Below are 21,485 nucleotides of genomic sequence, written 5' to 3'. Positions count from 1 at the left end.
TGTCATTGAACCCCTCCTGTCTCAGCTTCTCTTCCATATAATCTTCTGCTCTGCATACTTCCCTGGGTTGATTGGAAGGATCAGATGTAATAGTGGATGGAGAGAACAGCTGTAAAGTTGTCCAAAGGCCAAGATTTGAGTAAGTTGCATTGAAACTTGGCCCGAACCACACCGGGCCAAGGTCAAGAGTCTCAATAAAAACCTAGAGGGGAGCAGAAGTGCCACAAGCTTGGAATATCCTGATGACGATGGTGGTGGTAGAGCTGATGATGGAGATGGCAATGATGATGATGATGTTGGAGATCAGGGGATAATGATGATGATGGTGGAGGATCTAGATGATAGAGATAATGAGATGATGATGAAGATAGTGATGGTGATGATGATAGAGATAAGGAGATGATGATGGATATGGTGATGGTGATGATCGAGAGAAGGAGATGATGATGGTGGGGGATCTAGAGGATGGAGATGAGATGATGATGATGAAGATGACAGCGATAAGGAGATGATGATGAAGGTGGTAATGGTGATGATGAGAGAAGGAGATGATGGGTATGGTGATGGTGATGATTGAGAGAAGGAGATGATGATGGTGGGGGATCTAGAGGATGGAGATGAGATGATGATGATGATAGCGATAAGGAGATGATGAAGGTGGCAATGGCGATGATGATGGAGATAAGGAGACGATGATGAAGGTGGTGATAGTGATGAGAGAAGGAGATGATGATGGGTATGGTGATGGTGATGATGGGCAGGAGATGATGATGGATATGGTGTTGGTGATGATGAAGATAAGGAGATGATGATGAAGGTGGTGATAGTGATGATGGCAAGAAGGAGATGATGAAGATGGTGATGATGATGATGGAGATAAGGAAATGATGATGAAGATGGTGTTGGTGATGATGATGGATTAAAGAGATGACAATGAGGGAGGAGATGATGGAGACAATGAGATGATGATGATAGAGATAAGGAGATAATGAAGATACTGATGATAATGGAGATAAGGAGATGATGATGACAGGGATGATGAGGGAGGAGATGATGGAGTTAATGAGATGATGATGATGGATGGACGGATGAGAGGGCATGTTATAGCAAGTTCAGGCCAACTCTTAAGAAGACAACTGAGTGTCAAGAAAAGATCAAAGAACTAGTTGGCCTAAGATTCAGATAATTTTCAGTCCAGGCTCTGCATCTTACTACTCAAGTGACCTTGGGGAAGTCCCCGAACATCTCTGAGCTTCAGTTCTGTCTCCTATGAAGTGGGAACAAATATCCCTGCCCTCCCTACTTCACAAGGAACATCCGTGGAGATCACGGGCATGAACATTTCAATAACACACAAGTAGCTGTAGTTGTTGCTGCTGCTGAATCTGAGAGCGATCCTATCCACAGGTAGCCATTGCCGTCAAACAGACTTAGTTGCAGGGCAAGCTCTGATGCTTCCTTGTCTAGGTGTCTTTAAACCAGGTAGGTCCCACCCAGCCTCAGTTTCCTCATCTGCAAATGAAACTAACGCTGTCTTCACATAGGGTTGTGGTCTGGCTAAAACAGTTTCATGTAGTTACAAGGATCAACCCAGTGCCTGTGAAGTGTGGGGTCTGCATAAATGGTCCCTATTAGGATTAAAAGCCTTTGGACCACTCTTGCTGTTTCTTTTCCGGCCACATCCTGAGCTTGGCCCCAACTGGTATAACAATCACACCTTCCTGGTCATCACTGCTACCCGTAATACTGTCCTGTGGCGCATTCTTCTAGGACTAGATGAGATCACGAAGGACTGCCCTGTTTGGTTGTGCAGGTTGCTTACTGCTCAAGGCCACTCAGCTGAAGAAATCCAGCTTGTGCTCCCCCACAAAGCTGTGAGCCTTAAGGAAGGGCTGCCTCTGTTTGGAGGAGGGACCTTTTTCTAATTTGTATAAAGGCTTCATGTGGGCTAGAATGTACCCTGAGCCACCTGTAGTGGATGTCATCCCTCTTAGAAATGAGGAGTGAGATGGGGCCTCAGAGAGAGCCTGAACCAACATTCTTGCAGATAGGAGGAAACTGACCACATTCATTCACTGGCCTTTTACTGAACACCGACTGTGTGATAAGTACCACCTTTTCTCTCAAGAAAGTGAGGTCTCATAGACAAACAGACTGTATGCTGTATACTTCCCAAATCTATTTGGCTACTGATTCTCGACATTGAGAGTTTAGACAGCAAATTCAGAGAGTGAGAGATCCTGCATTATCCAAACCTGTTTGGCTCCTACACTTTGGATATGAATAGCAAGAGTTCAGGAGCTGTGGTGGCACAATGGTTAAGCGCTCAGCTGCTAACCAAAAAACCGGTGTTTCAAACCCACCCAGTGGCTCTGGGAGAAAGGCCTGGCTATCTGCTCCTTTAAAGATTATAGCCAAGAAAACCTGATGGAGAAGTTCTACTCTATCACACGGGGTCACTATGAGTGGAAATCAACTCGATGGCACCCAACAACAATAGCAAGAGTTCAGACAGTGAGGGATGCATCCCTAAATTGATCTGAGTTTGGATGGCAGGTATTTGGAGAGCAAGGGATTCCTGCAGCGAAGCTCCAAGAGCACAGAGGAGGGTGCAGCCCGGGCTCCCCTGAGGCAGTGATGCTTGATTCCAGAAAGAAAACAAGGTGTCTGAGTGGCAGCCCACAGATGAGAGGGCATTCCAGGTGGCGGCACTGGCATGTGCAAAGGCCTGGAGGTGGAGAGAGCTTGGCAAGCTCAGAGAGCTACAAGTCCATCTTCTTGGCTGAAGCATAAAAGGTGAGGAGGAAAAGAGCTGGGAAATGAGGATCAGAGAGGTTAAGTGGCCCACTCAAGGGTCACACAGCAAGTTTCTGGCTAGCTGGGATTAGAACCCAGGCTCCTGCCTGAGGCTGGTGTTTATTCCGATCACGAGGCTCAGGAGGTGGAGAGTGGGGATAGAGACTCCCTGTGGAGGCAGCAGAAGGCAGAAGTGGGCAGATGAGGGAAAAGACACAGAGTGCTCCTGCTGTCCTCTGGCCTGTGGGCAACCCCCTGTCTCTGCACTCCACCTCCAGGGATGCTTGGTGAGGTCCTGTGCTGCCAGGCTATGCCAGTCTGCTCCAGCCAGCTGTCCTCTGAATTGACTGGCCCCTGACCCTGTGCTCCTGGTACAACTGGACTTGTGTAGCTGGTGACCCACTGCACTCTGCCCAAATTCAAGGCTGACTCAGATACCCAGGCCTGCCAAGGCTGGAGACCCAGTCGGGGCTGTGGAGCCCTGGATGGGGCATTCCCTCAGCAGCAGGAAAGAACACTGTTTCTGGAGTTGGGGACCAGATTCTGGGTCTGGCCTGCCATTAGTGTGTGTTGAACTTGGTCAAACCACAACCCATCTCTTTGTCTATAAAATAGGAAAGTTAGTCATGTGACTGTAAGGTTCAAATTTTGTCATGCATCAGAATTACCAGGAAACAAAAAGAGCCAAACCAATGCTGTCCAGTCGATTCCTACTCAGGGTGGCCCAGTGTACGTCAGAGTAGAACTGTGCTCCATAAAGTTTTCATGGCTATGATCTTTCAGAAGCAGATCGCCAGACCTTTCTTCCAAGGTGCCTCTGGGTGGGTTTGAACTGTGAACCTTTCCCTAGAATCACTGGGAGGGAGAGTTAAAACACAGATGACTGGGCCTGGCCACCAGTCTTTCTCATTCCACAGGTCTAGGGTGGGGCCTGAGGGTCTGCATTTCTAACAAATCCCCGGATGTGGCTGATGCTGCCAGTTTGGAACCACACTTTGAAAGCCATTGCTCCAGCAACATTGGAATCACTTGGGAGAGCTTTAAACAATGTGGGTCTCTAGTCCAATCCCAGAGCAGTGAAATCAGTATCTGTCAGGAGGAATCTGGGCTTTGTTGTCTTTTAAATGTTCCCTAAGTCATTCTAACAGGTCTCCGGGGTTGGGAACCACTATCCTAGTAAAGCAACCTGGGATGTGACAGGACCTTGGGCAAATGTCTTGTTTCCCTTTGGAGAAATTTCTTCCAGATCCCAGCTCCGATGCAGCTCAGCTTCTTGCTACCACCTAGCTTCGAAGGCGGTACTCATCTACCCTGAGCCTCAGTTTCCTTTTCTATAATGGGACTATTAAAACCAGAAACCAACCCTTTGCTGTTGAGTTGATTTCGACCCATGGTGACCCCATGTGTTTCGGAGTAGAACTGCTCCGTAGGGTTTTCAGTGGCTGTGATGGGATCGCCATGAGTCAGAGTCAACTTGGCGGCAACCGGTTCGGTTCCAATCTTGCAGAAGTAGATCACCAGGCCTTTCTTCCACGGTGCCAGTGGGTGAATTTGAACCTCCAACCTTTTGGTTAGTAGTTGACTGCAAACCATTTGTGCTACCCAGGAACCTAAATGGGGCTGTTAGGAGGATTAAATGAAACTGCCTGGCTGTGTCTGCCCTCCCCTTCCCTTTGTCTCCAAGGAGAGCTGGTGTGTTTCCTCTCCTCCGAGGCTGTTTGGCTGAGCACAATTCAATAAGCATTTATTAAAACTTACAATGTGCAAGATGCTGCCCTTGATGTGGGAATAGAAAGATGAATCAGCCTCGGCTCTCACGCCAATGCTAATGAGGGTAACGAGGCATGTGTCCAACACGTGGGGCAGGATGTGACGGGCTAGAGAGGAGGTAATCAATGGCCACTATGTGTGGGGCACAAGGTGCAAGGCACGCTGCGGTTTATCTTCATCTTCCCAACAACACCATGGGGTGGCTACTATTATAACACCCATTTTCTGGGTGAAGAAACTGAGGCTCAGAGAGGTGGTCAGTTGCCCACAGTAAGAGAAACATGTTTGGTTCACGAAAGGATGAGATTCACACAGAAAGGCTAGTGGACAGTATTGTGGGGAAAGAGGTGTACACACGGTACTTTGAGGGATGGATAGAAGTTGGTCAGGTAGAGACACAGCTAGGGGATCAGCATAAACAAAGGTCTGCAGGAGGGAAAGCATGGCTTCTTTAGGGGCAGGGAAGTGGCTTGAAGTGGCCAGAACATAGGCTGGTGGTGGGGCATGTGAGAATCAGATTCTGGTGGCGGTTTTGCTTGCCAGGCTAAAGAGTTTAGATTTCATATTATAAGCGACGGGGAGCCATTGAGAATTCTTGAGCAGGAGGTGACATTTTTAGAAAAAGATTAAAGCAGTAATGAGTTATGCGGGAGAGAGGGAGACTGTAAGAAAGGAGGTGACCCACGTGGGAGACAGTGCAGCAGAGCGGAGGGCAAGTGGGGTGTAGGGAGTGGGAGGGGGGTGCACGTGGGAGGTGTACTCCTGCCATGTGAAGTTGACTTGGGCATCAATCCCTTGTGTGCACCTGCTTATTGACTGAGCCATTCCGCACAGGGGAAGGGGGCAGAGAGGAGAGGTGGTGGCAGGTGGGTCTCCTGGGGCCCCTGGGCTCCATGTGCACCTCCTCTCACAATGTGGATGTGGGCAGCAGGGCATGACCACTCAGGTGGAGGACTCGGCTAAGCACCGTGTAATGGCTTCCTGGGCTGGCTCAGGGCTGACTGCCTGCCGGTTCCCAGGGGGTGGGGAAAGTCGGCCAGTGGCCTGACTCCTCTGATCCCAGTCTTCCAGGTGAAGCATGCTGCCCTACCCTCCTCCCACTGCCAAGTTCAAAGCCAGCACAAGGCTCCCTGCCTCTGTGCCTCAAGCTGAGCCCAAGCCCTCAGGGCTGAAGCCAGTTCCTAGAAGCAAAGTGTAGATGTAGAAGAGAGCACTGGGCCTGGATCTGGAGACTTGCCAGCTCAGTGACCTTGGGCATGTCCTTTAGCCCATCTGAGGCCCACATTACACACCCTCCAGCTTTGGGATTGAACACAATCAAGTAAATGCAAGTACTTTATAAGCTTTGAAAGCACTAAAGCCTCATGCCAACAGATTTGGAATTAGAGCTGGATTCGAATTCCTGTCCCACCACTTGCTAGCTGTGTGACCTTGACAATAGACTTAACGTTGCTGAGTCTCATCTATAAATGAGGATGATTATAAGATTAATACGTGATTAGTTCTCGGCAAGCATTAGCTCATTTAGTCCTCAGGACCACCGTAAGTGAGAAGTACCATTATTATCCCTATTTCACTGAGATGACGGAGGCACAGAGAGGTTGATTAAGCCACCCAAGGTCACACGTGGCGGAGTGAGGCTTTGAGCATAGGCCATTTATCATGGTAGAACCTCCCTCGGAGGGTGCTCAGAGGATTAAATCAGCTATTGCTTGGCATGAACCAAGGACAGCAACTGGAACATCATAAATGCTCAATGAATCGTGGCTGTCTTATCATTGAATCAGGAAGTGTTGGAGCCAGGAAGTGTCTGAAATGCTAACTAGTTTTCCTCTCCCAGGTGGTTAGCATTCCCCCCCTACCTGCTCCTGTCTTCTCAGGTTAACTTTCCTGGAAGATCTCAAAACAATACAGGGACAAGCACGACAAGCTACTTTATATCTATCCAAGTCCAAGGTCATTTCAGCACTTCTGTCACTCTGCAGACCTAGCAGTATCGTACTCATTTTATAGGTGACACAACCAAGTCTGAGAGACTTGCCATGACTGGCCCAGGGTCAAATGTTTGGGAAGTTAGAGGCAGGACTTGAACGCCAGTCTCTTACCCAGTGCTGCTGGTGACCCTCAGCTCCCACCCCTAGAGCCCTGATGCCTATCATGGAGGGGGTGGGGATAAAGTCTACAAGGCAGACATCTCCATCCCCAGGCCCAGGGTTGCTGACCGGAGGGACGATTCCTAGGTGATACAAGATACAATCCATGGTGTGTCAGACCCAGTACTCTGTCCCTTCATTGCACCACACAATGAAAACATTCTTTCCAGTTCTTTGGTAAGCCTCCAGAAAACACAAAGAAGAAAGGCTCCGTGGGAGACCTTGCTAGTCTTCCCTTTTAACCGAGGGCACATCTCAAGTCTTGGCAGGCCAGAGTTTCCAGCCAGAATGTAATAACCTCACTTTGTTTTCATTGTGTTTATTTTTACTCTTACCTTCTATTTATGGCAAGTGATACTGGCTTCCCATTTATGGCAGTGATATAACGATTCTCTAAAAAAATGTGTTAAGGGGGAAAAAAAGTGGGTTTGGGATTTAAAGGAAATGTTAAGTAACAAGTGGCACAAAAGGAATGCCTGATGTCTGACCTAATTTAAAGCCCTCATTTAAAGGCGAGAACGGAGGCGAGCCAGGCGCTGCCCAAGGGCACACGGTGGGCCCCCGCAGGGCTCTCGCTGCAGTGCTCCCCAGACCTGTGGGCCCCGCGGCCTCCATTCGGACGCCCTCAGGCCAAGGTGACTGGCCGCCCCTCCTGGCGGCACGTGCGCGGCCTCGGGTTTGGAGGCCACGGCTCGTGGCGGGCAGGTTAGGCACCTGGGAGGACACCTGGGGCTCTCGGCGAGGGAGGCGGGCACGGGGCTGGACCGCGCAGGCCGCAGCCGACGCAGCCTGAGCGGCCGGGGCCAGTGGCTCGTTTCAGCGGTGGGACCCTCGCGGATCACCTGCGCCCCGGGCGGTGTCCGTGTGAGTGCCTGCGCAGACGTCAGGTTCCGAAGTCCGGGCCGCCTTCCGGTCACGGTGCGAGCGCCCGCCGCCTCGGGCCGCCCCCCAGCGGCTCCAGCCCCACGCGCCCCGGCACGCGGAGCCGCCAGACTGCGGCGTCCGGCCCGCGGCGGGCGGGGCGGCTGGGGGCGGGGCCAGCCGCGGGACCCCCGCCCATTGGCCGAGCGCAGCGCCGGGGGCGGGGCGCCGGGCGAAGGCGGGTGAGCCAGCTCGGGAGCGCAGAGGCGGGCCCGGGCGGCGGGACTGGCTGGAGCGGGCGTCGAGGGACAGGTGGGCGCCGCGCCGCGGGGGCGCAGAGGGATGCTCGTGGCAGCGGGAGAAGGCACACGGGCCTGAACTGGCCTCTGCCTCCAGGGCCGCCACCAGGAGCCGGGGCTCTGAGCGCTTTTCGGAGGGACTAGCGACCTCGCCCTTTAGGAGAAAGAGGGGCGTTCGTCTCCGGGAGCGGGAAGGAGGGAGGAGCCACGACCCCGCGGAAAGTTCGCCTCCTCGGGGGCAGGAGGCGGTGAAGTAGGAGGAGGAGCCGCTTTTCGGGCTAACTTGGCGCTGCGAAGCCTTGGGGCGGCGTTCAAGGCCCCCTCCCACACGCGCGCCGAGCAGAGCGCTCTGCTCTTTCTTCGGCTGCTGGTGTCGCCTCGCAGGGAGAAGGAGCTGTCCTTTCCGCGGGGGAGAGCTGCGGAGCTGCAGGCAGAGGAGGCTGCAGCCGAGCCGGGCAGACCCCAACCACTCCCTTTGGGGCGGGTGGAGAAAGTGGCTTAGGCGGCCAGGGCTGGTTCACCTACCCAGAACACACGCACGCGCCCACGGTCACCTCCGAAAGGAGCCCCCGGGAGAGTCTCTAGGGACCCTCCCTTAAGCCCCAGTTCGCCCCTACCGCTCTGTCCCCAGCCCCGATCCCCAGGCGGGGACCCCGGAATCCGACGTCCCCGCGTCTCCGGGCACCTGGCTCAGCAGGAGTCCTCCGGGTCGGGGCAGGGCAGGGCCGGCGGCGGCGAGCCAGAGCCCGCCCGGCGCCCGGGCCCCTCCGAGCCCTCCGAGCCCACCCATGGGGCACCGGCTCCCCGCACCCCCTCGCCCGGCCGCGCCCAGCCAGACTCCCGAAGCCGCGCGGAGGAGGAGACCGGCTCAGTGACTCGGGAGCCGCTGCAGACTCAGGGAGACTCGGCGGCTGGAGCAGCAGGCGGTTCCCCACACCTCCAGGCGCTTCCTGGCAGTCCTCCAAGCCGTGCCAGAGGTCCGGCCCGCCATTCCCAGGTAGGAGAGAGTCACCCCAACAAAACGGGGGAATTGGGTAAAGTGGGGCAGCCAGAAACGGTTGGAGGCTCGTTGGAGGAAGGCTGGGCGATGCTCTACATGTCTAGACAAAGGTAAACTGAGCACCTCAGTGGTGCCGACAACTTTACCTGCTAAATTAAATTAGTTGAGCACCTATTATGTGTCAGGCTGGGTGCCAGGCCTTTCACCTATCCCAGGAAAGAAAGATTTATTGAACACCTACTACTTGCTAGGTTTGGTGCTAGGAGCTTTCTAGTCAAGAGACCTAGAATAATTGCCCGTTTAAATATGAGGAAACTGAGGCTCAGAGAAAACACTGCCTCCCCCTTCTTGAGCCAGCTGTAGGCTGAGTGCCTGGATGGAGACCAGGAACTGCCAGGAGCTGACCCGGCCCCCGGCCCTGATAAGGGCCTCCTCTGAGAAGGAAAGCTTCAGAAGGCTTTTCTTTGACCGTAGCTTTTTCCTGGTTTAATTCAAGGAGTGGGTTTCCTGGCCGATTCTTTTGGGCTCAGCTGGCTGGATGATCTCCCCCGACCCAGGCAGCTGTGGAGTGCTCTTTCAGACCCCTCCCCACTAGCCCAGGAAGGGTGTTGTCCAGGACCTCATGCAGAGGTAGGAGGCCCGGTTGGGAAGGGGCAGCCAGCTAAGGAGCCTCTGAGTCAGGCTTCCCCAGACATCAGAGAGACAAGATGCGGAGATATGTCCTCCAGTACCCCACCCCCCCCCCCCGCCCCAGCTTCTCTGGGCAGCCCCTCTACTGCCCAGAGCAAGTGCAACAAAGAAAGGAACCCAGCATTTGTTAACCTTGCCATGTGCCAGGAACTGTGTCAGCCCCTGGACTTCTCGATGGATCTTCAGCGTAACAGTATGGGCTTCCGTCTACCATACCCATTTAACAGATGGCTAACGTGAGCCCCGGCAGGCCAGGCACTTGCTGGAGGTTGGTGAGCTGATGAGAGGCAGAGCTAGCCTGCTGGAACCTGGTGCTCTCCTGCTTTCTACCATGCTGAGCTGTCATGGGTGGGGAGGGGGGCTTTGCAAAGCCCCCAGGACCCCCTTCAGTGTGGGGATTGGGGGGCAGTTAGGACAATGTATGTGTCCAGGGTGGCTGAGGTGTGCAGTAATGGAGAATGCTTGAGGGGTGTGTGTGGGCGGGGGGCGGGGGGGGGTGCAGCCGAAACAAGCTCTGAGGCATGCAGAAGGGGGAGCCCATAGCCAGACCCTCCTGCATTCTGTGGCCCATCTGACCCCTCCATCTTCTAGCCAGGCCCTGGAGGAGGGGCTGAGGGAGAGGAGGGGATGACTCCACAGACGGACTTGCTGAGAGCTGGTTGAGAGGGTTTGGGGAGAGCCCTGGGCAGGGTGCTCACCCCCAGCTGCCTGCAGGGAGAGAGGTAATGGAAGTATAGTGTGCTCAGGGGCCATTCTCCCACCTGCTGCCAGCTGAGGCTGAGGTGAGTCAGATGCTGTTTTGAAAAGGGCTCCAGTTTTGGCCATGGGGTGGGTTTTTAGAGCACAGGCTTTGGAGCCAAACTGCCTGGTTCCGCTCCCAGCCTGGCCAGTCATTTGCTGTGTGAGCTGAGGCAAGTGACTCACTGTGTCTGAGCTTCAGTGTCCCCATTAGTCAAGTAAGTCCATGATGGTCCCCTTCTCATGGGACTGCTGTGAAGAGTCATTAGAGTAAGGCACTCAAAGTCCCTGGCACAGTGGATGCCTGCCTGCAGAACTGGCCCCTCCTGTCTCTGCTTCGGGGACTTTCTGCCTCCCAGCTGCCGTCATAGTTGCCCTGTGCTGGGGTTAGCAGACTCACAAGACTTGCAGTCAGTCACTCTGCTGCTGGTGGTCCCTGTTGAACCCCCCACCTCTCTGGGCTTCCAGGGTTGGACTGTAAATTCTCAAAGGGCCCCTCAGAGAACTCTGACCCCATCTGCGTGGAGTTTGCCTGGCTGAGGAAGGAGCTTGCAGACTAGGGAGGGGCGGGAAAGTGGGGGAGTGGGGGGGTGGGGGGTGAGGGGGCGGGGGGAGCAGGAGAAAGCTGTGCCCACGGGACTGTCCTAAGTACCTCCTCTGGGAGGGGAGAAGGGAAGAAAGATGTGGGGGTGGGGGGGAGGGGGGAACCCACGGGGGCGCCATCACCTGGTGTCCAGGTGTCTGGGTGCCTAATGCAGTCCCACATGGCTGGGGCCATGTGAAGACATACAGTCTTCTCTCAGGAAAGAAAGCCATGGGTTTTTTTTCTTCTTCTTCTTTCTCCTGACTCCCTACCTCTTCCCTGACTCCTTGCCTCCTCTTTCTGACTCCCTGCCTCCTCTCTCTGATTCCTTTCCTCTTCCCTGACACCTTGCCTTCTCACTGTTATTTCCCTGTCTCCTCTCTCTGACTCCCTGCCTCCTCTTCCTCATTTACTACCTCTTGCCTGACTCCCTACCTCCTTTCTCAGACTCCCTGCCTCTTCTCTTTGAGCCTCTGTCCCTTCTGTCTGACTTCCTGCCTCCTCCTTCTGACTCCCTGCCTTCTCTCTTTGACTCCCTCAGGCCCATTCAGTCACTGATATTAGTGCACCTGAATCAGGGTCTCTGGGCTAGGGACAGGAGCACAGTGTGATTGAAACAAACATGGTCCGTGGGGCTCCTCTCTCTCCTCTGCCTAGACAGGTGACCACCAGCAGAGCCAGGCTGCCTGCAGAGGGACTTGGGAGGGAGCTGTCAGTGTAGGGCCTCTGTCCCCAGCTGCGCTGGAGGCCCAGGCAGGCTAGCCCAGCCAGGAAGGAGGCTGAGAGGGGTTCATTGCTGTGGGTCTTGCAGCCTCCTCTCCCCACTGCCCACCCATAGGCATCCCCAGGGCAACTCCCGGAGGCCCTGGGGCTGGGCCATGGGGGTCTTCAGCAGGGCTGTCCTGGAGGGAGAGCCCCTCCTGAGCACAGCCCCTGGGCCAGCCAGGCGGGGCGGGGGTGGGGGGTAGAGAAAGCCCCAGAGTTAGGCTTTGGGTGAGTTAAGAGCAGAAGCCATTGGGTTTTGCTTCACGCATTCATAGATCATTTATTGAGCACCTACTGTATACATGGCACCTCACACAATCCTGTGAGATAAATTCAAAGATGACTTCAGGCTTGAACGGGTGGGACGTGATCTTAGGACCTGGAGCACCACCCTGGCTTCCTTATTGACTGAGTGGGCTGGTCACATAGTCTTTCTGGGTGTCATGGTCCTTATTTGTGAAACAGGGAAAATAATATGTACCTTTTTTTTTTCATAAGGAGGGGGTTAGGAGACTCCACAGCAAGGGGTTGACTAACTGGGTCAGATCCCTCATTTGCTAGGTACTTGCTGTGTAACCATGGGCAAGTTATTAACCTCTCTGTGCCTCAATTTCCTCATCTGTAAAATGGAGATAATACCATTATTCCTTCTGGGGTTACTGTGGGGGTAAAGCAGGTTAATAAGCGTACAGCACTTAGAATAGTACCTGGCACATATTAAGTACAAAATAAATTTCAGCTATTAGTATTGTTAAATACAGCGCATACTTAACACAAGACTTGGTACCTGGCAAGTGGACGGTTAAAGTTAATTGTTATCGTGGCTCCAGACCTCAGGTCAGCAGTGTGCTGTAACTGGCTGGTGGTAGCGTCTCTTTCCAACTCCGCATTCGTTGAGGTCACGTTGGTAGCTTGCAATTAGCCATGGTGGGAGTACTTACACCATAGAGATTGACAAACTCTACAAATCAGGGCTTTTTAGAAAGATGTTTTTTGAGTGCTGGTTTACCAGTACCCCACTGTCCAGGAACTCAGTCTGGCAGGGCAAGCAGTTGTGGATTCCTCAGTACCCAGGACAGGATGTTTGCCAGCAGATTCGCATGTAAGAGGCCTCTCTGCCTCGAGTGGCTGTCTCAAGCTCTAAGCATCATGGCAGACATAAACAATTAGGATGTCAGAGAGTGCCTTTGGATAAATGGATAGGGCAGCTGACTTGGGGCATCCATTGCAGGAAGGAGGACCAGATTATGGCTAGCATGTACAGCCCCTTTGTAATGAAAAAAGATTCCTTCTCTGAGCTTAGGCACTAAATAGACACCTTTTCCTCTGGGTTGACACAGCCCTCACTTGCCTACCCAGCTTGGTGCTTTTATGCAGTGTGCAACCTGTACAACCATATGTGGCAGCCCTGTGACCATTTACGGTTCTTCGTCTGAGAAGCTCTCCTCCAGAGAGGCGAGGGCCTTCTGCTGAGGTGGAGGGGGACCAGGGAAGCCTTCTGAGAGTAGGTGGCATTTGAGCCAGGCCCTGAAACATAAGAGAGGGGAAGAGAATGTTTGGAGGAAGCAAAGAAAAGGAGCCAGAACTCAGTCGAGCACAGGTTAACTAGGGCGACTGGTCCTCAGGGGCCCTGGGGGCGTTCTGATGGGATCTGATACAGGAAAGGAGGGTGGGCAGGCCTTTGGGGTGGATCTGCTGGAGGCCTGGGGAGTTTTACTTAGCTCCGTTTGGAGCTTGAAGCTCAGAGCCATTTCACCCTCTTCTGTGAGGCCGGAAGACTTGTGTGGAAAGTTCTGGGTTTGCCCCAGAACCACAGCCCTTGGAGTTGTGAGGGAAGCTTGAGTCGCCCATGGGTTATTCCCTTGTCCTCACACCCTGGCCACCCAGACTCATGATTCCAGCCTGTTTGTGAAGGAGAAGGTGTGAACCAGTGTGCGTCTCCTGCCCATTAAACAGTCTTCCTGTAGGAAGGCCCTTCATCTCCAGCTGCAGGCTCTCCTCCTCAAACAGCCACATCCTCCAGCCCAGGCCTCTGGGTTTCCTAAATAAACAAACAAAAAACCAAACCCGTTGCTGTCAAGTTAATTCCGACTCATTGCGATCCTGTAGGACAGAGTAGCACTGCACCATAGGGTTTCCAAGGAGCGACTGGTGGATTTGAACTGCCAACTTTTTGGTTAGCAGCTGCTCTTAATCACTGTGCCACCAGGGCTGTCTGGGTCTCCTGGAGGCAGACAAACTCTCAAGGTCTGTGGGGCAAAATATCCAGGCAGGAGATGCAGCTCTGTAAGTGGAGGGAGCCCCCCAAAGCAAGGGATGGGTCTAAAAATGAGTTCTCCTAAGGTGAGGCCAGGAACCATCCCGGCACTGGGCTTGGAGCTTGGTGGATGTGCTCTGGACACAGTCTTTCTCTCCTGGAAGAACTGAGTGGCCATGGCCTCCTGTGTTTAAGAAGTGCTCTCTGGTACCTTCCACATGTCATGTCCTGGAATCCCAGGCTTCTAGGATGCCAAGTTGGAAGGGACGGGTGAATCAGGGAAAAAGCAGATTCTTAGGCTAGTTAGCATGTTTGGAGATTCACCGTGTGCTGAGCTTTTTACAGCTTTGTGAGTTGGACCCATTTTACAGACGGGAAAAGTGAATCCCAGAGAGGTTAAGCTACTTGCCCAAGATCAATAGCTAGCTAGTGGTAAAGCAAGAATCAGATCCCAGCAGTCCCATGCTCGATGTATTGTTGTCCTGTACCATTGAATCAGTTCCGCCTCATGGCAACCCGATGCGTTACAGAGTAGAACCATGCCTATAGGGCTTTCTTGGCTGCAATCTTTGTGGAAGCAGATTGCCAGGTCCTTTCTTCTGCAGCACCACGGGGTGAGTTCGAACTGCCAATCTTTCAGTTACCAGCCAGGTACATTCTGTTTTTGTCACTCAGTGACCTTCTAACAAATAAGAGGGGGAATAGATGGGAGGGTGAATGAATGAATGAGTGAGTGGGTGAATGAAACGCATGAATGAGTGAGTGAAGAGAACTCCAAAGTCCCTTAGAGAGAGCCTAGTTCAGCATTCCCATTTTACAGATGGGAAACTGAGACCTAGAAAGGGGTGGTGTGAAGGAGGCCAAGGCCTCCAACAAGGGCGGCAGGGTTGGGTCGAGGGCCCTCTGACAGCTGCTCCCTCGCTCTCTGTTGCAGCCCCGAGCCATGATGAAGACCTTGTCCAGCGGCAACTGCACGTTCAGCGTGCCTGCCAAGAACTCCTACCGCATGGTGGTGCTGGGCGCCTCGCGGGTGGGCAAGAGCTCCATCGTCTCTCGCTTCCTCAACGGGCGCTTCGAGGACCAGTACACCCCCACCATCGAGGACTTCCACCGCAAGGTCTACAACATCCGTGGTGACATGTACCAGCTCGACATCCTGGACACCTCCGGCAACCACCCCTTCCCTGCCATGCGCAGGCTCTCCATCCTCACAGGTGAGGCCCGCGCAGAGCCTGGGGCGGGACGGTACTGCGGCAGCGTGATGGGCACTGAGCACACCGGCGCCTTTGCTTGGCCACTTTACGGTTTGCAAGGCACTCGCATATCCATCGTCTGAGATGAAACTCACAACAAGGAAACAGAGCACAGAGAGGTGGCTGCTTGCCCAAGCCGGGTCCGGAGTCAGGCCCACACTCCATCTTGTTTGGCTCTGGAGCAATTACTCTTGACAGCAGCGGTGTTGCCTTCCAGATCAGGAACTCATACAAATGTGCAGTGGGGATATTCCTTTCCAGGGAGCAGGATAGCCTGGAGGTTCCTGCCTGTCTTCTCCAGGAGCTGAGCTCCTGGGGCCCTGCAGTCAGTCACTCCTGGGCCCTTCTCTGGACTCAGGTCTCTGACCCCACCCCGCTTCCAGGCCTTTGCCTCCTTTGAGAGAGGTAAGGGCAGTGACTTGGGCAGCTATCAGCCAAAGGGAAGTGGGGGTGGGGGGCTCTGCCCAAACAAGGGACTTGGTAATAATGTCAGTAATGATGCCGCTAATAGCCAACACTTAAAAGAGCTGTGTGCTCGGCCCCCTTCTTAGCACTTAGCGTGCGTTTACCTAGGAGATTTGCGTGTAAAATAAAACCAGTTGCTGTCGAGTTGACTGTGATTCATGGCGACTCCTTGTGCATCAGAGTAGAACTGTGCTCCCATAGGGCTTTCAGTGGCTGATTTTTTGGAAGTAGATTGCCAGGCCTGTCTTCCAAGGTGCCTCTGGGTGGACTCGAACCTCCAACCTTTCTGTTAGCAGCCAAGCGTGTTAACTGTTTGCACCCCCAGGGACTTGCATGTTGATACCTGGGAGATAGGGATTTGCCTCCATTTTACAAGTGAGGAGACTCAGGCCCAGAGAGGGTAAGTAACTTGCTCAGGGTGGCAGCACAGCTGGTGACTGGCTGTCTGGCTCTCATACTTTACCTCTAAGCTGTCCTGTGGCCTCTAGGCCCAGTTGGGAAGCAGTGAGGAGAGAGAAAGGGGTCTCTAGGGATTTAGGGACACGTGGACTTGTGGGGTTGGGGCACCGTTTACAGTACTGTGGGCAGTTCCATGTGGTAGCTAAGAGGGCAGGCCCAGGAACTGGTCTGCCTGGTTCTGGATCCTGGTTCTACTGCTTCCTGATTTTACAACCCTGGTCCAGTGACTTAACCTCAGCTTCTTCATCTCTTAGCTTGGCAATGCATTAGCACCCATCTCAAAGGTCACTGTGAGAATTAAATGATGAGGAGGTAGCAGGTGCTCAATAAACGTTGGTTTTAAATTGAATCAGCATTTATAGATTGCCTGCTGTGTGCTTTACAAAGCCATTTCCCAAGCCGTGTCCCCTCCCACGTGGACAGGTAACCCTCCAGTCACCACTAAAATAATCCCCCAAATCGAGATGCTTCTGCACCAAGAAACCCATGACCATGGCCACCCCTCCCCACGTACCAGTGGGTGGGGCTCTCCTTGGGTACCCTCAGCAGATGGCTTCCTCTGCCAGGCTGCCCTTGCTGACCATCCGACCCACTGACACTCAGACCTCCCCCCATGATTTTGAAGGGCAGCGTGTGGATAGAACGAGCACTGGGTTGACCTTATGAACATCAGTGTATTCATGGAAAGCCTGGAAGAGTTCAAACCTAACTGATGGGTTGACCACCTCTGGGGGTTGGGGACATATTCATAATTAAAAAAAATAATATTTTAATTACGTCCCCATAATAGAGAGTCGAAGGAACCCTGGGGGCGCAGTGGTTGAGTGCTCATCTGATAACTGAAAGGTTGGTGGCTCAAACCCACCGGCTGCTCTGCGGGAGAAAGATGTGGCAGTCTGCTTTCGTAAAGATTTACCATCTTGGAAACCCTATGGAGCAGTTCTACTCTGTCATATAGGGCCGCTGTGAATCAGAGTCGACTCAACAGCAGCAGGTTTGGTTTGGGCTTTTTGGGATAGAGAGTCATTTTTGTTTGTGTTTTATGTGCACGTATCATTCTGAGCACATCTGTCTGCTGCTTGCTTCTTTCATTCAGCCACCCGTGCCTCATTTCCCAACCTGGTGCCTGTGTGCAAGAAATTCTGAAAGCCATTAATTCCGCTGCCAGCTCTCCTTCCAGCTGCCAGCCAGGGCTGGTCTCCGACGCTTGCCATGGCAGTCTTGCATTTGAATATGTCAAGGCAGCCGAGTCCTCTGGGGCCCAGGATTAGCCTAACGGGACGGGATTTGGCAGCCCAGGCGGAAATGGTTGCCAGGCTGATGTTGCCTTGCAAATACCTCTCAAAACAGCCCACACCATAGTTCATTCTGCTTCATCCCATCCATTCAGCCAGCTTTGCTGAACACCCACTACGTGCCAGGCCCCGGGGCACAAGGGTGAGTAGGGGATGGAAGGCCCCCCCGCATCAGGGCTCCCTGCTCGGGGCACACGGTTGGTGAACGTGATTCTGAATGTGGCCATGTTTTGTCATGGGGGGGCCGCGTGGCAGCCTCTGGGGGATCTGAGGAGGAAAGCAGCCAGTTCTGTGAGAAGCCGGAATTGCTTGCCTCTCCTCTCGAGAACCTGGGCCAGTTGCTGACTTCCCAGAGCCTCAGTTTCCTCGCCTGTAAAATGGGGGTGTTGACATCGATGCAGATAAGCAAAATCAACAACCACAGGTTTGTTTAAAGAGCTTAAGCAAGAGTGAGGAAGGGGCTTTGAGAATGAAGTTGGGATAACTGTAGTAAAATCTGGAAATTGGGAGGAGGCACCGAGTCCTCTTTCTCCTGTCCATACACCCTACTGCCACCACCTCCACATCAGTCCCTGTTTCAGGTTTTAAAACCTTTCTTGAGCAGTGCCATGAGTTATGGTAGATGTAGTGTAAACCTTGGAGGCAAACATTCACGTATTCATTCCTGATTTATTCAAGAAGCAGAGAGCACCTACTGTATGCCTGGCACAGGCTAGGTAAGGACAGAATTCAGTCCAAATCCTGGCCTCACTGCATTGAAGCTGTGTGATCCTGGGCAAGTTGCTTGCCCTTTCTGAGCCTCAGTTTGCTCACCTGTAGCATGAAGGTAATAAAGTCTGCCCCACAGAGGTTTGATGAGGAGTCTTTGGGACATTGGGCATGAAGCTCCTGATCCAGTGCTTGGTTCACAGCCAATGTGTCTTACCTTTATCATTATCGACACCTAAGATCTCCAAGCACGTGCCACATGCTGGTACTAAATGCTTTCCATTTATTGTCTCTTGTAACCTGCAAAATAATTCTATGAGACAGTATTTCACGCGCAGAGGACAGATGGGGAAACTGAGGTTTAGAGAAGTTCTGAGACCCGCTGAAGGTCATCTGGCTAGTAAGTGGAGGAGGCACTGTGACACAGATGCTGAGACCCTACTATGCGCCAGATGCTACTTCAGGCCCTGGGGATACGCAGTGAACACAACCTGCAAGGCGTCTACTCTCATGGAAATTACGTTTACTGTTCTAACACAGCCGCATGATTCCAGAAGGCACTCACCTGACTCCAACCCTGCAGAAACGTGTGTAGAATTAGCCCTGTTTGAACCAGGCTCTTCTACTTAACTAGCTGTGTGACTTAACCCCTCTGAGCCTCAGCTTCCTGCTCTGGAAAATGGGGAGAATAGTAGCAACTAGCCCATACAGTCATTGTGATGGTTAAGTCATTATTCCATTTGAAGGGCTGGGCACACCCACACGTGGAAGCAGTTATGACCGATGTTTGGTTGGATGGAGAGAGAATGAGGGAGAAGTCAGGAGTGAACTGTGACTATCTTAGTTATCCAGTGCTGCTATAACAGAAATACCACAAGTAGATGGCTTTAACAAAGAGAAGTTTATTCTCTCACAGTCCAGTAGGCTACAAGTTCAAATTCAGGGTGTCACCTCCAGGGGGAAGGCTTTCTCTCTCTGTCAGCTCTGGAGGAAGGTCCTTGTCTTCAATCTTCCCCTAGTTGATGAGCCTCTCAGGTGCAGGGACCCCAGGTCCAAAGGACATGCTCTGCTCCTGGTGCTGCTTTCTTGGTGGTATGAGGTCCCCAACTCTCTGCCTGCTTCCCTTTCCTTTTATCTCTTAAGAGATAAAAGGTGGTGCAGACCACATCCCAGGGAAACTCCCGTTACATTGGATCAGGGAGGTGACCTGAGTAAGGGTGGTGTTACAATCCCACCCTAATCCTCTCAATATAAAATTGCAATCATAAAATGGAGGACAACCACACAATACTGGGAATCATGGCCTAACCAAGTTGATACACACGTTTTTTGGGGGACATAATTCAATCCATGACACCCACCATCCTGGCTTTCTTCCCTGCAGGCGACGTCTTCATCCTGGTTTTCAGCCTGGATAGCCGGGAGTCCTTCGACGAGGTCAAGCGCCTCCAGAAGCAGATCTTGGAGGTCAAATCCTGCCTGAAGAACAAGACCAAGGAGGCGGCCGAGCTGCCCATGGTCATCTGCGGCAACAAGAACGACCACGGGGAGCTCTGCCGCCAGGTGCCCACCACCGAGGCCGAGCTGCTGGTGTCAGGGGATGAGAACTGCGCCTATTTCGAGGTATCGGCCAAGAAGAACACCAACGTGGACGAGATGTTCTATGTGCTCTTCAGCATGGCCAAGCTGCCGCACGAGATGAGCCCTGCGCTGCACCGGAAGATCTCGGTGCAGTACGGCGAGGCCTTCCACCCCAGGCCCTTCTGCATGCGCCGCATGAAGGAGGTGGACGCCTACGGCATGGTCTCGCCCTTCGCCCGCCGCCCCAGCGTCAACAGTGACCTCAAGTACATCAAGGCCAAGGTCCTGCGGGAGGGCCAGGCCCGCGAGAGGGACAAATGCACCATCCAGTAGCGGGAGGGACACTGGGGTGGCCTTGGGCACTGCCTTAAGGGAGGTGGCCCCCGGCGCCTGCCACCCACATCCTCAGTGGGGAGACCCCAACAGAGTCTTGCCTGAGGACCCCTGGCGGCAGATAAGGGCCATGGCCGCTAACCTGTGTACGTTCTCCTGTGTCCTGGCCACCTCCTGGAGTCCTCGTTTCTGTGGCCCCTCCGTTGGTCCAGCTCTCTGTGGTTGGACATGTCCCTGCAGAGAGCGGGAGACAAGGCTGGCAGATGGCAGAGACCTGGGTTGGAATGTTCCTGTTCTTGAGGTGGAAGTAGCCTTGATGCCAGACGGGCCAGGACTCCTACATCCAACCAAGCCTCCTGGGACAGGCCACAGGCTGGGAGCAGTCTCTGCCCTCCTGGTGTAAGACCCAGCCTAGCCTAGGTGGCAGCCGGGAGAGACCCCTACCCCCAAACTCTATCCCCAAACGCCTGCCCTTTGGCTTGGCTGTTTTTTGCTTCCCCCAAAGGTGGCTCCCGGCTGATGCTGACATTGAGTCGGTGGCCTCTCTGTGTTTGAATAGATGTGGCCACGTGTCTCCTGGACCACATCTGTCTCCAAGACCATGTCCATCCCCCAGACACATCCACATCCTTGACCATGTCCATCTCCCAGATACGTCCACATCCTGGACCATGTCCGTCTCCTGGACACATCCATACCCTGGACCACCTCCACATCCGGGACACGCCCATCTCCTGGACCACAGCTATGTTCCAGACTGTGTCCATCTCCCAGATACGTCCATATCCTGGACCATGTCTGTCTCCTGAACACGTCCATATCTTGGACCACTTCTATGTTCCAGACCATGTCCATCTCCCAGACGTGTCCACATCCCAGACACGTCCATCTCCTGGACCACATCTATGTTCTGGACCATGTCTATCTCCTGGACCACATCTGTGTTCCAGACCATGTCCATCTCCCAGATGTGTCCACATCCTGGACCAGGTCCATCTCCCAGACACATCCACGTCCCAGACACGTCCATGCCCTGGACCACATCCAAGTCCTGGACATGTCCATCACCTGGGCCACACCCATGCCCCAGACCATGTCTGTCTCCCAGAAAGTTCATGTCCACATCCTGGACACCTCCCTTTCCCGGACCACAGCCATGTCCCCCACATCCCTCTGTCTGATGGTTGTGCTTTGTTACTGCAGCTGTCCTCATATTGTGTATCAGGTAGAAATGGAAATCATTGTACTGTAAAAACCTAGTGACCCCTCCTGGCCAGGCCCTTGCCGGGTCAGACCCACCACCTCCCTTGGGGACGCCTTCCTCCTCTGCCCCTAGAGAGTGTTCCCAGGGCCTGTCTGCAACTTGACACTGACCTCTGTACTGAGCTTTACAGTTTACAGAGCACGTGTGTGAGCACGGGGCAGGTGGGGCAGGACTCCTTCTCAGTCTTGTCCCCATTTCACAGAGGAGGAAGCTGA

The 21,485-nt window shown here is 53.4% G+C and overlaps 1 protein-coding gene across 1 annotated transcript; it reads left to right on the top strand.

The window, feature by feature from the left end:
• The first annotated feature begins 14,641 nt into the window (after nt 1–14,641).
• Nucleotides 14,642–20,006, top strand: RASD2 (RASD family member 2). Its single transcript, XM_003419789.4, has 2 exons — nt 14,642–15,126; nt 19,477–20,006. The coding sequence occupies exons 1-2, from the start codon at nt 14,856–14,858 to the stop codon at nt 20,004–20,006; spliced, it is 801 nt and encodes a 266-aa protein (XP_003419837.1). The 5' UTR covers nt 14,642–14,855.
• The last annotated feature ends 1,479 nt before the right edge of the window (nt 20,007–21,485 follow it).

Source organism: Loxodonta africana, chromosome 4, assembly GCF_030014295.1.
Source record: "Loxodonta africana isolate mLoxAfr1 chromosome 4, mLoxAfr1.hap2, whole genome shotgun sequence".
Lineage (NCBI taxonomy): Eukaryota > Metazoa > Chordata > Mammalia > Proboscidea > Elephantidae > Loxodonta > Loxodonta africana.
Note: the sequence above shows the minus strand (reverse complement) of the source record. Positions and strands in the feature narration are given on the sequence as shown.

What these genes read in the sequence shown, in the direction of transcription:
- RASD2 (XM_003419789.4), top strand. Translation starts at nt 14,856, where the DNA reads ATGATGAAGACCTTGTCCAGCGGCAACTGCACGTTCAGCGTGCCTGCC. An exon ending in CAGGCTCTCCATCCTCACAG is followed by an intron (nt 15,127 to 19,476) that starts GTGAGGCCCGCG and finishes TCTTCCCTGCAG; the next exon opens with GCGACGTCTTCATCCTGGTT.